The 14,845-nt window shown below is 49.9% G+C and overlaps 1 protein-coding gene across 11 annotated transcripts in view; it reads right to left on the reverse strand.

Annotated features, from left to right (window-relative positions):
- The window catches only part of MCPH1 (microcephalin 1), a 220,807-nt gene that overhangs the window by 2,146 nt on the left and 203,816 nt on the right, over positions 1-14,845 (reverse strand). For 10 of the 11 annotated variants that reach the window (XM_070460140.1, XM_070460139.1, XM_070460145.1 and 7 more), the window contains one exon: positions 10,241-10,478. The exons of the other annotated variant lie outside the window; for it this stretch is intronic. In XM_070460140.1, coding sequence (XP_070316241.1) covers positions 10,241-10,478 — 238 coding nt within the window. The remainder of the gene's footprint in view (positions 1-10,240; positions 10,479-14,845) is intronic. 11 annotated transcript variants of the gene reach the window in all.

Genomic DNA, 14,845 nt, shown 5'->3' on the forward strand with positions numbered 1-14,845 from the left:
GATTTCATCCAGAATCATAATTAAAAACAAAAACCCACAGAAAACACCATACAAATAGACAAGTTGAGAGGATTTTATATTTATCACAAAAGGTTAAGAGTTCATATTAAACAATCAGTGTAAAGCAATGTGGAAAAGAGAAACAGCCTGATGTAAAAGCAGGCAGGGGACAAGAGCAGGCAAGTCCCTGCTCGGTGCTCACGAGGAACTCAGTAATTAGCATACACATTAAGTAACGAGGTCACCAGATACTGAAAGCATGGTTAAAGTCTGGAACTGGTGAGGGTGTGGGAAACACGAATATCAAAGTACTGTTAAGAGTGCAACCTAGCAAAGCTGTGTGCATCAAAATTTAAAGGACACACACCCCAGGGTTCAGTAATTCCCCGTCTATGAATCAAAAATGCTCCTGTCTGGGATTGGGCTAGACCAACTAGAGCTTAAGATGGTCTCTTAAAATTGAATTAGAATCACTCCAACTAGAACACACACACACACACACACACACAGAGTTTACAATAGCAGAAATAGTGGAAATAACTTCAAATATCAAATCGTAAGGAGTGCACAAATTAATCACAGCACCTAAAAAGAATGAAGCAATTGCATCAAAAGGGAAGGGTCTCCTAGACCCAGAGTTGGATAAAAGCTCGTGAATGTGAGATTCTCCATTCACGGAGAACAAACCCTCAATGCATATGTTTATATACATTTACTTCTACGTAAATACATGTTAAACCTGAAAGAGACAGCCTTGTCTGTAGTGTAACTACTTTCAGGAAGGGTAGTTGGATTTGGGGATTTTATGTATTTCTCTGCTGTTGGATTTCCTTGACTATGAAATCAGGTGTCACTCTACATACCCGTCCATCTATTTTGGCAGGCAAAAAAATATTGGCCGGAGAAGGATTCAGCTTTAAATTCAGATAAAACAGAAGCCACAAAAAGTCCATGGCTAACCCCTCTGCCCTCTGGGACAGTGCTGCCCGAGGGGTTCACCCCTGGACCCCCCAACAGGGATGAGGGGCGCGTGGTGGCGTGTGCGGTGGGGGTAGGGGGGCACTTGAGGAGCGGCCGAGCGCCAGGCCAGCCATGTCCAGGGGGCGCCTCCCAGCCCCACACTCCTGACTGTAAACACACCCAGGGAGAGGGATTTCTGTCCAAGTTCATTTGGCATCTGAAGATGGCCATGTCCCCAAATTCCAATGTCATGTCAGATGTATGATCGTCTAACACCCCATAAAACATGACCATAAGACACACGTTAGCGCAGTGCCAGTCCCCGCCAGCCTAGAGGGAGACAGATTGTACACGAGCGGCTCCCATGAAATTGCAATTGGAAAGAAAGAAACCCAGGTTTTGTTTGTTTGTTTTCAGCAGAGCTATCTTGCAGGTCTTGGCACACGTTATCTGCACACGTTCAAGTTCACTGGCCGTGCTTCTGTGTGGTCGTGTGGTTGGGATGTTGAATCAACATGCCGCCAACGCTTTTTCTTTTTTTTAAGGGTGGGATGGATAAGTCACTTTATTGAACTAAGACTCTGGTTGCCAACAGCCAGATGTGGTCCTGTGTGTAGAGTTTGGGGCCCCTCAGGGCCCTGCTGGGAGCTTTATCTTGACAAAACAAGCCATGAATTTTAGGGCTGGCAAATAGCAGTGTCTGTGCAGCCAGTATCTGTGCATAAGGGGTCAGCTTGTGACTCTGCAGGGCTTCCCTGGTGGTTCAGATGGTAAAGAGTCTGCCTGCAATACAGGAGACGTGGGTTCGATCTCTGGGGTGGGAAAAATCCCCTGGAGAAGGGAATGGCAACCCATTGCAGTATTCTTGCCTGGAGAATTCCATGGACAGAGGAGCCTGGCGGGCTACAGTCCACGGGGTTGCAGAGCTCGACACAACTGACCGACTAACACTTTCACGCGATACTTTCTTCTCTCTGCTGAGCAGAGCGAGGGTCCCTGACGGTTGCTGAAGGTCACCAAGTCCTCTCTGATGCTGAGCCCGGCCCGCGCTTCTCTCTGGACCCACACCAAGCATCTGTCCCCCTTTATCCGCTGTTTCCTCTTCTGAACAAGCCAGGCCCTTCTCTGCTTCTCCATGGATCCTGAGTTCCAGGCCCTCACTGTTCTCCCGGGTATTCGGAATCCAAGTCTAGGACTTCCCTCCTGATCTTCTCTGTCCTCACACAGCACAGTGTCCAACTTGCCAGAGGGTGCAGTTGGACTCAGCACTTTTATTTAACATTTGACAGCTTCACATCACCTCCATCACTATTACCCTGGTCCTAACCACCATCACTGATCACCTGAATCTCTGTTAGAGCCTAAGGTCACTCTCTGCTTCTCTTTAAAAATATGTCTCAGAGCCCGTTTCCCTTTCTTAAAATCCTCTGGTGACTTCTGCTCATTCTTAGAACAAAAACCACACAGCTGACCGCCATCCACGCGACCTATGGGCTCCAGGCTCCGCCGCCTCCTCCCTGTCATCCCCTGGATCCACGGCCTCTGCCCACCTCTCACCCTGACCCTAACTGTTCCCTTAGCGCCACATAAGCCCATCTGACCTCGGCGACGAGCCCAGCTCACTGTCTCTCCACATTCACAACCTGTTTTCTTCATAGTATTTATCACCACCAGGATTTTAGAAAATGTTGTCTGTTGTCTTTAGACTGTAAGCCCCCAAAGAGCAAGGGCTGTATCTGCCTTGTCACCTGCTATTCCAGGAGTGCTAAGAACATGCTGGCACATGGAAGGTGCTCAACAAACACAAACTGGGTGAGTGAATGACCTGATGCCGTGCAGAGGGTCTGAAGGAGACAGTCTAACCTAGCAGGTCTCAATCTCTTTTTCTGTTCTGATATTGGGGTAGAGATGCTCACTTATCTGATACTTAACCAAGGGTACAATATGAATTTGTGCTGTCTTAGACAAGGCTGTCTAGTTTATTCCTAGCATGCCAACTTTTCCTTTCCACCCAAGATATGTGAGAGAAAAGATATCACAGGGCTAGTCTTGAGTTCACTATTTTTTCTATTACATTTTATATCTATTCCTGGGCATGGAAATGCTAATGATTTTAGTAAGTGTATCTTAAGAATCTTGCTGAATTGATTATAACCAGTTCTTGACTCTCTTCAATTTTTCTATGTATATACTGTATCATAGGCAAATATGTTGTACTTTTTTTTATACTCTTTATCGTTTAGGAAAGTTCTCTTATTCCTAATGTTATTGCTTTTAATCATGAGTGGGTATTGGATTTTCTCTAACGCTTTTCAACATCTGCTGAGAACAATCAATGGACTAGAAGAAAAGATTTAATGATATTTGTTTCTACATTCTTCAGTTAAACCTTACCTGATTATGTTTCTTAACATACTGCTAAATTTAATTTGCCAATATTTTACTTTGGATTTTTACATCCATCTTCACAAATGAGTTTGGGTTAGTTTGTAAAATGAGATGAAATAGCTTCTTTTCTTTTTTTCCTGCAGTAATTTGAGATGTTTGGTAAAACTTTTGTTAAAACTATCTAGGGGGAGGTGGTAATGATTTTTTGTGGTCAGACAGACATGAGCTGAAAGTTACCATTTAAACCGTTTTAAGCGTATAGTTCAGCGGCATTAAGTACATTCACAATACTGTGAATTCACAATACTGTGCCACCATGACCACTGCCCGGGTCCAGAAGTTTCTTACAATCACCAACATAATCTTTGCGTTCATTAAACAGTAACGCCCCATTCCTTTTCCCCCTCCTTCCAGAATGAATCAACCTAGTATTCTGTCCCTGTGAATTTGCTTATCCTTGGGTAACGCATAGATGTGGAATTACATGGCATCTGTCTTTTTGTGACTGGCTTATTTCACTTGAACGCAGTGTCTTCAAGGTCCGCTCGTGTTGCTGCAGGTTTCAGAACAGCCTTCCTTTTTAGGGCCGGATAACATTTCTGCTGTGTGTCTACATCACAGTTTGTTACCATCATCTGCCCGTGGACACCTGGCTGCGCCCACCTTTTGGCTGTTGTTAGCGGGCTGGGTTTCTCCCGAGGCCTTGCCCTTCTCTGTCCTCACGTGGCCTTTCCTCTGTGCGTGCACCCTGGTGTCCCTGAACCTTCTTATGAGGTCACTGATCCAGGTGGACTTGCGCCCACACTTACAGCCTCCTTCCACCTTAATCACCTCTTTGCAGGCCCCGTCTCCACACATAGACACAGCCTTGGGTGCTGGGGATCAGGACCCCACGCACGACTTTGTGGGGACACAGTTCAGTCCATACGCGAGCTCCATCACTTGGCAGTCAGTGGTGAACATCATAAAACCTAACATCTAACAACAACAAAACCGCAGTCTGTGAACTACAGGCAAAAACAGGCTGACCTACAGGCAGCGTCACACTGGGAGACTGAGCCGTTAAGTTTCTTTTGCTCTGTAAGCCCCAGCCCCTCGAAGACAGAGGGTGACCTCTCACCCCTGAGTGGGGGGCCTTGGGGGTCTGCTGTCGTGCACAGGGCAGCCCGGTGAACCCGGTGCTGCCCCGGCGCTCAGCACTGGCATGGAGGAGGCGGCCTGACACCCCACATGGCAACATTTCCAGGGACAGACGCAGAGAGGCGACCTTGTTCACAGCGCTTCCCGTTCTGAGCCGATATGCAGCTGGTGATTAGGTATGCTGTATAAAATACGGTCTACTCTTTCCGCCTTTTTTCTTTTTGAAAGTGAGGCTTGAGGACTGCACCTTGGCTGGAAAGGTACAGAGAAGGGTCTTCTCTTTCCCAGTGTGTCCACTGGCCTTTAACATGCTTTTTAACCTTCAGATCACAGATAACGTTCACGCCCAGTGATGGGCGTTCAGTCGGTGTAAATGTAAAGTGGCTGGTGGGTGGGGGTGGGCAGGGAGATGGTTTAGGAAATTTCAAAGATGATCATCTAGGACTACTGGTTAAGCAATGAATACCACTAAAGGGAGAGCTTAGGAATGAACTTTCTGAGCACACTCTTAATCTTTTCAAGGCTAATGCTTAAATTCTCATAATTTACATTTATGTACTTATAATTTATATTTATGACTGTTAAAAACTGTTAAGGTACTGTAAACTGCAGCTAGCAGTTAATTTTCTTTTTAAATCAATTAATATATTTTTAAAAAGCCTAAATCACACGAGATGTTGAAATGATAAAGTTTCATGAATTGGTTTTAGTTCTCACTCATTCTGTCCTGGTATATTTCATGCATTTGGAGACCAACTCAGAACAAAGAAAATTCATCTTAGGGTCTGAAATTGCCCCTTAACCTTCTGCAGTGCTTTCTGCACGGTGGCCGAGCTCAGGGTCCCCAAGATGGGGAGCAGGCTCAGGCCGACCTGCCTCCTTTTTCCTCGCCTCACCTTTCTGCCCCCACCTCTCCAGGTCTGGTTCTTTATCTGTGCAGCAGAGATGTGGCCTGAGATGCTCCGAGGACCCTGATGGACTCGACGTGATCAGCAAACCGTCGGTCCGGGGCTGTAACAAACGCCCCATGCAGAGCATGCAGCTCTGGGCTGCTCTCCGCTCGGTCCTCCGAGGGGGCGGAGATGCTGCTAGCACGTACAAGGCCGCACACTATCAGGGACCTTTTTCCTGAAAACACTGACATGGGGAGACATTCAAATCAAATGCTGTTTTATAAGTTATAAGGAAATCATGCCGAGGCGAGACTTTTTTTTCTTGGCAAGGCTGTTGAGACTATTACATTATGTTCCCACAACAGCATAAAATGTATGTTTTATCACTTGAATGTAGCCCAGACTGGAAATGGCGCCTGAGACTGGAAATGTCTTATGAGAAAGGCCAAGCTCAACTTGATAAGACCGGTGGGGATAAAAGAAGGGAAAAACGGCCACAGTTCCGGCCACTGACCCTCGATGGATGCCCCGTGGGCCCCTGCCAGCCCCGACGCCAGCGGGGACCCGAGACTGTTCTTTCTTGACTGTAAGGTGGGAATGGTGCCCTGTGGAGGTGCGGGGAGCCTAACTCCTGGGAAGTGCTTCAGAATGTAACTGGTCGTACCAAGATCAGGTAAAGGTAACTTTCTCCCTCCTGGTGCCAGGAATCTGAGTTTTGTTTTCCTGTTTATTTCCATATGTATTCAAGCTCCACAAGTGTGCTCTCTCTCAGAAATCCCCACTCCCCCTCTGGTTGAATGACTCATCAAGAATCTTGGCCCAAGTGTGCTGCTGTTTCAGGGAAAGCGGGCCCTGGGGAACGGCTCGGGAACACAGTCGGGACCTGTCCAGAGGCGTCAGCAGAAGGCGGCTCGGCCGATGTGAGCTTCTGCTCAGAGCAAGTGACTAAGTCATGGCTTAGGTTTCACGTGTGCGGCCCGAGGTGGAGATGGCTTAAGTTCACGCTGTTCTAGGCCAGCAACACCAGGCAGTGGAAGGATGGTGAGAGAGTTTTTTTTTTTTTTTTTTAAAGAAAACACTAGAAAACATTGGGTCACAGTTTCTAAGATACGATGAGGGGATAAAAGGCCTGACGGCTCACAGTGCTCGGACGTCAGCGGTCACGGTGAAAGTGTCCACCTTCCCTCTGCTGAGAGGGTGATGCTAAGGCCCCCCCTTCCTCCTCCTTGTCCAGCCCGTGCGACTCCGTTGCTCAGTGCTGTTTAGTTGCTCCGTCTTGTCCGATACCTTGCGACCCCATGGACTGTAGCCCGCCAGGCTCCTCTCTCCGTGGGATTTCCCAGGTAAGAATACTAGAGTGGGTTGCCATCTCCTTCTCCAGAGGGTCTTGCAGACCTGGGGATCAAACCTGTGTCTCCTGCATCGGCAGGCGGATTCTTTACCATCTCAGTCACTGTGAAGGCCTTTGACTGTATTAGGCCTGCAAAAACAAAGACCCCATAGCATATAGGAATAAATGCAAGGCACTTAAAACAAAAACCTGAGAATCTTCGGTTCGGAAGGCAAATTACAAATCTGAAAAGCTGCTTTCAAGACTTTAAAAGCAGTCTGAATAAAATAATTAAGTCTCAGGGATTCTAGCTCACACAGCATCTGATATTCTAGTTGGAACAAAGTTAGTTGATAAAATTTGAGTCCTGCTTTTCATAATTTATCACAAAATGACATTTAAGTTGGTGCTTTAACATGGTTTTAATTTTAATTCCACAACATTTTGAGAATAAAGTATTCTCTGGAAGTGTTTATGGTGAAAGCTAATGGGAAGGAGAACAGTCTTCAAAAGAGAAGACGCTTCTCTGCCAAAGGGGCAGGAAAGACTTTTCTACGTGTCGGTGAGTCTTGGGGCCCCACGGCCCTGAACGCTGACCCCTGCAGAGGGAGAGAGTCTGCACTCCTGTGTTGTCTGCTCTGATCATCCTGTTTATTACTCTGTCAGGTACAGAAGTAACTAAACTAGGTCCAGAAAGAACCAGGTGACTTGAACCTGGTAAGAGAATAAAGAATCAGCCTGCAATGCAAGAGACCTGGGTTCAATCTCTGGGTCGGGAAGATGCCCTGGAGGAGGGCATGACAACCCACTCACGTATTATTGCCTGGGGAATCCCATGGACACAGGAGCCTGGTGGGTAGAGTCCGCGGGTTAACAAAGGGTCGGACACGACTGAGCGACTAACACACACAGAAAAGGTGATGATCCAGACTGTGTGTGTTGTAGGTCTGTGCATATGTGGAGAGACATCAAAATGAAATCTTCTCCACCTGCACAAAGCTGGAGCTCCATTTGGAGGGAGATGCATACACACTAACAGAACACGTATTTCTCAAGTATGTAACACTCATACGATGGGGCTGGGGAGACAGCCCGAGGACCCAGTGCACACTGGCAGTGGGACTGATGTTATGGGTGAGGATCTCAGCATGCGGAGAGCCAAGGATTCCAGGACACACAATACCCGGATGTTGCCAAGGGCACACACAGATGGTGTGGGCAGTGACAAATGAGAAACAGGACATGAGTTATGAGAGAGGAAAGGACAGAAACGCGGGCCCGCAGCTTCAGCTCTGAGGGCCCGTGGACATGACGATCCGGGCTTCAAGTAGGCAGGCGTCTGCCTCCTGAAGACCCGCCAGCAGGGGGGGCCACGTGGCCAGACCCCGGGGGGAACCAGGCAGGAGGCCGACACGTGCACAATGTGTGTGCAGAAATGCACCAGCGCCAGGAAGGGGCCGGCCAAGTTCCCCAACCTGGAAATAATAAGAGCGCAGACCAGCCTCCGGCACCCTGCACGACCACAGGCTTTGGAACAACTAGCCGTCGATGTGACTGCTGATGTCAACCATGCGCACCGTCCCGTTGGCTGAAGGAGGCTCTTTTCAAAGCACAGCCTGGTCTCCAGTTGGTGTCATTTTGATACATGCACTTTTCTTAAAAACAAAACAAAACCAAAACCTCTGTTTGAGAACATAGGATGTTTTGAAGGTTGTATTTTTGGCATGTGGAAAAGAGGTAAACAGCCTCTGTTGGCTTCTGGACTGCAGCTACAACCATAGGTGTTTTGAAGTTAGTTTCCAGGCAAATGATAAATGACTGTGTACCAGAAAGTGAAAGATTATGTATCAAAGGAGGACCATCGGTCATTTACAAGATATTCATAAACATGGTTGTTATAAATGAGTGCCACCGGAACAAACACAGTCTCTGCCAATCTGTTAAACCAGCAGTCCCCGACCTTTTTGGCACCAGCGACCAGTTTCACGGAAGACAATTTTTCCACAGACTGGTGGGGGGGTGGTTTTGGGATGATTCAAGCACATTACATTTATTGTGTACTTTATTTCTAATTTAATGCTGCCGCTGAGCTGACCGACAGGGGGGTACTGGTCTGCGGCCCCAAGGCGATCCTGGTGTTGAAGAGTAACATCTAGGAAGCGGTGAGAGAAGCCAGGGGTTTGGGGTTTAGAGACAAGGAAAGTGAACAGGAGTAAGACTGAGAAAGAAACTTAGGCGGAGAGGGAGACATCTAAGAAGCCACATGAACATCTTGGCCAAAAGTGCTGAGATGGGTAATCCAGTGTCAGGGGTTGAACCTCCACAAAGCCCACAGGTTGAAGCCTGAACCTCCAGGACCTCGGAATGGGACTGTGTTTTGAAAAAGGGCCTTTGAAGAGGTCACTAAATTAAAATGAGGTCATGAGAATGGGCCCTGATCCAGTTACTGGCGTCCTCAGAAGAAGAGGAGATGAGGACACGAGGGAGAGCCATGTGAAGACACAGGCAAAGACGGCCTCCTGTAAGCGGGGGAGAGAAACCAGCCTCGCCGACACCGATCAGACGGCCAGCTCCAGGACACAGGGAAAGACGGCCCCCACAAGCAAGGGAGAGAAACCAGTCTCGCCAACAATGATCAGATGTCCAGCTCCAGGACCGAGGACACCTTCCTGCCGTCTCAGCCCCGGGCCTGTGGTCCAGTTACAGCAGCTGGACCAACACGTGGCCGTCCACATGCAGTGGAGGAAGCCGTGGAGCTGAACGCCAGTGGACCCCCCGCGCCACTGCATCCCACACTGCGGGCTCCGCTGCCCCCTCCTCCCGGTGCCCCGGGGCCCCCAAAACCCTCGCCACCACGGTCGGCCTCCAGCCGCCCAGGATCAGCGTTCACCTGGGACCCTGCCTCCCCTGCAGAATCCCCGGGGGGTGTTTGCACAACAGTGACACTGACGCCGACACAGGCATCACATTCACGCCACACCTGCTTTTGGAAATAAAAGCCGAAGGCGCTTTGCTGTAAAACAGCACTGTGAGCACGAGGACAGGCAAGTGCGGGCAGCGGGCGTCGGGGGAGCTGCAGGGGGTGGACCGCAGGGGCAGTGGGCGTCCTATGGAGCTTCTGGGAGTCAGGCTGCCGCCAGGGGCAGCAGGCATCCGGGAAGGTGCAGGAGCCGGGGTAGGCCGGCAGGGGCAGTGGGCGTCTGGGGAGCTGCAGGGGCCAGGGCAGGCCGGCCGGGCCTTGCACACAAGCCAGGAGGGCCGGTGGCAAAAGTCTAAGAGGACTTCCTTTGTCCCCGTGAGCTCACCTGGACGGACAGGTGGTCCTGTGACAGCTGGTGATCACAGGACTTTTTTTCTTTAACCGCAGGCCTCAACGCAGATGATGTGAGAAGTGCACCACCCTGATGCTCTCCCCAACCGTCGCCCCGAGGACCGCAGGACAGAGGCTCTGAAGAGCCTCCTGCGGCTCTGACTTCATAAGGTGCCTCCCTACTCCCCTCCACCCAGGAACCAGCATGCGGATGCTTACCTAGGATCCATGTTTCCGACAGATATTTGACCGTCTCCCTCCTCTTTCCTGGGGAGGGTCCGATGAAGATGCTGGCCTGGCGAGGGACCTGCGTGACCTGACCCCCGCAGAGCACGACCAGCTCCCCCAGCTTGGCTCTGGGGGGATTGCTGGCCGGAGAGATGAACATGGTCGGCTGGTTGGCAAACAGGGTTCCGCGGTACTGCCCTGCGGACGACAGGCGCTCCTGGCGGCAGAGCTGTGGGGAGAGATGGGGGCGGGGGTTACTCCAGACCTCTTCATTGTTGAGAACAGGCCGACTGAAATAGAGCAGGCTGAGGTTAGGTTGTCTGTCCTCGACGGGTTCTGTGGATCCAGGGGTGATGACAACATTTACGAGCAGATGACATTTTCTGTAGCAGCAAAAACTCTAAGCAAATTTACAAGCAAAAAAAAAAAAAGTTTAGGCCTTTGATTTATTTCAGATTCTAAACCAAATTATTGGAAAGCAATCAGCTGTTTGGTTGAGCCAGGCAGACAGCCTCTGAGTCCTGAGTGATGGCAGGGCCGTGGAGGCAGGCAGCTCGCCCGGAGTGCCCGCCGCGTGGGACCACCTCCTCCACTAGGCTCAGGGCACCCACAGCGGGCGGCATCAGCGCTGAGCCGCTCCATCCACCCCCGCCCGTCTGCAGGAGAGTGCAAACTGGAGTCCTGGCCGTGTGCCCGCGGGCCAGGTGGGTCCTGAGGGCTGCGTCCAGGTGGGTGGGGACCAGTGTGGAGACCCTGCAGGTTCAGAGCCGCCGTGGCCACCCTCGGCCTGCCCTGATGGGTCAGGGTCAGCGGCTGGCCCTGGGCGGCGGGGAGGCCCCTCTATTCTGACACACAGCGCTAAGCACCAATTAAAGAAAGACTCCTCCATGTGCAGATAGCCCTGGGGAGGTGGTGAGGGTTGACGACTTCAACCCATGAACTTCCCTGAGGACAGATCTGTGGCTCAGGGCAGTTGAGGGTTTTGACGGGAGGTCTGTGGGAGGAGGGGGCACCCGGCGCCCAGAGAATAGGGGGTGGCCACTGCTGACCTCGAGGCAGGAAGGCAGCAGAGGATACCCTTCTCAGTCTGCCACTCCGGCAAAACCCGAGAAAGAGCTGTTCCTGCACTCACTTTTCATGCTGCTTTCATTTTTAGGAAAAGAAGATCCTACTACAAAAAAAAAGAAAAAGGCTCCATCATCAGTGAAACCAATGTGATAAATTTAAATCCAGCTGTAGAGTCACTCTCTTTTCTTACCCCAAGGTTGAGTTTTGCCATAAGCTCTGATATAAATCATCACATTTTATATCTTCCCTTCAACTCGGTAACTAACAGGGCAAACGACAATTCTCCCAGCGTGGTACCCCGTTCATGCTGTCAGTTACTCCCAACATCCCTGGGAGGCAAAGGGGGGGCTTCTTTAATTTTGCACATGAAGATACTGATGCAGAATAGATTTGCTTTGGTTAACTGTGAGCTGAGCTGCAGAAGAAAGCCCAAGACCCATAAACGCAGTGAGTCACGGGGCCACGCGGCCCTGCAGCTGGGGATCAAGAACCTCCGTCAAGTTGGATGTGGTCACACGTTGTCAAAGCTCGCTGTAGGAGGTGAGAACTGACACAGCAAAGGAACAAAGTCAAGGCACTTTTCCCGGGTTTTCTGTTGCTCAAGTCCACTCTGTCTTTTCGTCCTGAGCAGGGAAGCGCGGTCATTTTCTGGGTGCTGATGTCTGCGGAGCCAGGTGTTCAAGGTGGGCGCCCCTTCCCACCAGGGGCGGGGGGAAGACTCAGCCAACCGCGGGGACCCTCCTTACAAAGGCCTGTGTCACGCCTGGGCTGGAGTCTGGCCAGTGAGGCCTGAGGGCGGGCCTGCTGGGGGCGGCTTTTCCTCACTCACTATAGGAGCAACTTCGTCCTGTTGACACAGGACACCCTGGGTTCCCGAGGCTGAGAACAGCCAAGTGGGAAGACGGAACGGCGTGGACCTGGGCAATGAGGGCCTCTAAGTCAGTAGCCTGACCAAACCAGGCCCTGTCCTCCTCTGTCCTTTTAATGTTGGGGGGGGGGACTTCCTAACTTTTGTTTCTCTCCATATCCTCAGTTTAATCTCTCCCCCCAAAAAACATTTTAAGAGGTATTCTGAATCTTAATTGAAGTATAACTGACTTTATATTAGATCTGGGTATGCATAGTGATTTGATATTTTCTTATGTTACAAGATGATCACCACGATAGGACTCATTACCATCTGTTATCATACAAAGACAGTACATAGTTTTTGACCATTCTTCCCACACTGTACATTTGATAATTCACTTATTTTGCAGCTGGAAGCTTGTACCTCTTCACCCGCCCCCCCCCGGCCCAGCTTACCTCGCCCCTCCCCCTCCCACCACAGCATCCCCTTCAGCGGCCACCAGCCTGTTTTCTCTATCTATGCCTCCATCACTGTTTCGATCTGTTTGTTCATTTGTTGTTTTAGTTTCTATATATGAGTGCTATCACATGATATTTCTCTTTCTCTGTATGACTTACTTCACTTAGCATAATACCCCTTAGATCTATCCATGATATTGCAAATGGCAAGATTTTATTTCTCACGACTGAGTATTAGTCCACTGTGTGTATACACATCCCACGGCTTTAGCCCCTTGTCTGTGGACACATACGTTGTGTCCATATTATGCGGGGTATTATAAATTCTCTTTGGAAAACAAGCCTCTTCTGACTGGTGCTGTGATGACCTAGAGGGGTGGGCTAGGGGCAGGGTGGGAGGGAGGTTCAAGAGCCGGGGGACATGTATACTTGTAGCTGGTTCATTTCATTGTACAGCCGGAACTAACACTGTAAAGGAATTATGTTCCAAGTTTTAAACAGTGATCACAGCACAGTGACAGCATATAACTTTAAACATCTTTTGAGTATCCACCAACAGTGTTAATGCAGTTGGTTAACTGGGACTAGGTTCCTATGCAAAGCCAGCAGCCTGGCAGGGTTAGGCCCAATGGTGATGACTTTGGGATAGGACCGGTGGTGGAAGGCAGGTCTTTCATTCATAAACTTTACTATTCTTTACATTTTTAAAGCACAAACTACTTCCATAAATGTGTTAGAACTTCAGTGGCAGAGGTTTGGAAAAAATATCTACTGAACAAGTTAGCACATCCACTTTACAAAATATCATAAATCTGAGGCAGGGCTTGGAAAAGACAAGAGCCAGAGACTGTCCTGTCTTCTGAGTCCCCAACCGAACCACCGTTCTTCCATATTTCAACTCCATAAACTATGCTGCAAGGGGCAGGCTGACACGGAAAACTACTACCATCTGCTGAGAACGCTGGATGCAGCTACATTAAGATTCCAAATGTAACGGATAGTCCTCCCCTCTCCTAGGATTTTATGACCGAGCGGATAACATTAAGATACCGAGTGGAGTGTCAACTTGAACTTCCAGTTTCTCTGCTGCACCAACATCTAACAAGTAATTTTTGTGTTTATAGCCACATTGGGGTACTTCCTTATATTTTTGTAGCTAGGTTTCAGAACTGAAAACCGGAAGACACGAGTGAACACTGTAAGGGACGGACATTTCAAAGAGCAATTTGAATTGCTTCTCTTTTCTGGGATCCTTGACAATAAGACTTGAGAACCAATCATTCTGATTCAGACACTCAAGGACATCAAAAGAGAGTGTGAGACTCACAGAACGATTACAGACTGTAACAGTTATTATATGGATTATAGCAGATTATTAACTATAGCAAAAGAGCTAACAGAGCTAAATTAAACCATCTTTAGGCAGTGGTGGTGGTGGTGTGGTCGCTCAGTCGTGTCCAACTCCCGTGACCCCATGGACTGCAGCCCGCCAGGCCCCTCCATCCACGGGACTCCCCAGGCGAGGACACGGGAGTGGGCTACCACTTCCCTCTCCAGGGGATCCTCCTGACCCAGGAGTCAAACCCGGGTCTTCTGCATTGCAGGCAGACTCTCCACTGACTGGGCCACCAGGGAAGTCCATCTTTAGGCAGAAAGTCTCTCACTCAAAGGATAATGAGAAGACAACCTGTCTGTCAGGGGCGGGGGAGCTTTCCAGGTGACTCAGAGCAGGAGACGCGGGCTCCATCTCTGGGCTGGGAAGACCCACCGAAGGAGGGCACGGCAATCCACTCCAGCATTCCCCCCCCGCGGAACCCCATGGACAGAGGAGCCCGGCAGGCCGCAGACGGGGTCCCAGAGAGTCAGACACGGCTGAACGGACTGAGCACGCACTCTCTCTGTCAGGTCAAAGGTCTCTGCCACCCAGGGTCAATCCCCCGCATGTCCTCCACATCCCGTGGTGCCTGGACCCCCAGCTGACCCTCACTAGCCGCTCAGGCCAGGAGTCCTCCACCACAGCTGTCCCATGCAGAGTGCTCCCTAGGACCAAGCCCTTGCCTACTCCAAAGAGGGTGGGAACGTCAGGTGTGGAGGAGCTGACCGTCTGAGGCTTAAGACAGCTTTGGCCCAGCTGCAGGACTCTGAGACAGTGAAGTGGAGGGAAACAGCTTGAAAGGGTCCAAAAGTAGAGCCCTGTTTAACACCAGTAAAGGTCCTCCC

The sequence above is a fragment of the Odocoileus virginianus genome, chromosome 32 (genome assembly GCF_023699985.2).
Source record: "Odocoileus virginianus isolate 20LAN1187 ecotype Illinois chromosome 32, Ovbor_1.2, whole genome shotgun sequence".
Taxonomy (NCBI): domain Eukaryota; kingdom Metazoa; phylum Chordata; class Mammalia; order Artiodactyla; family Cervidae; genus Odocoileus; species Odocoileus virginianus.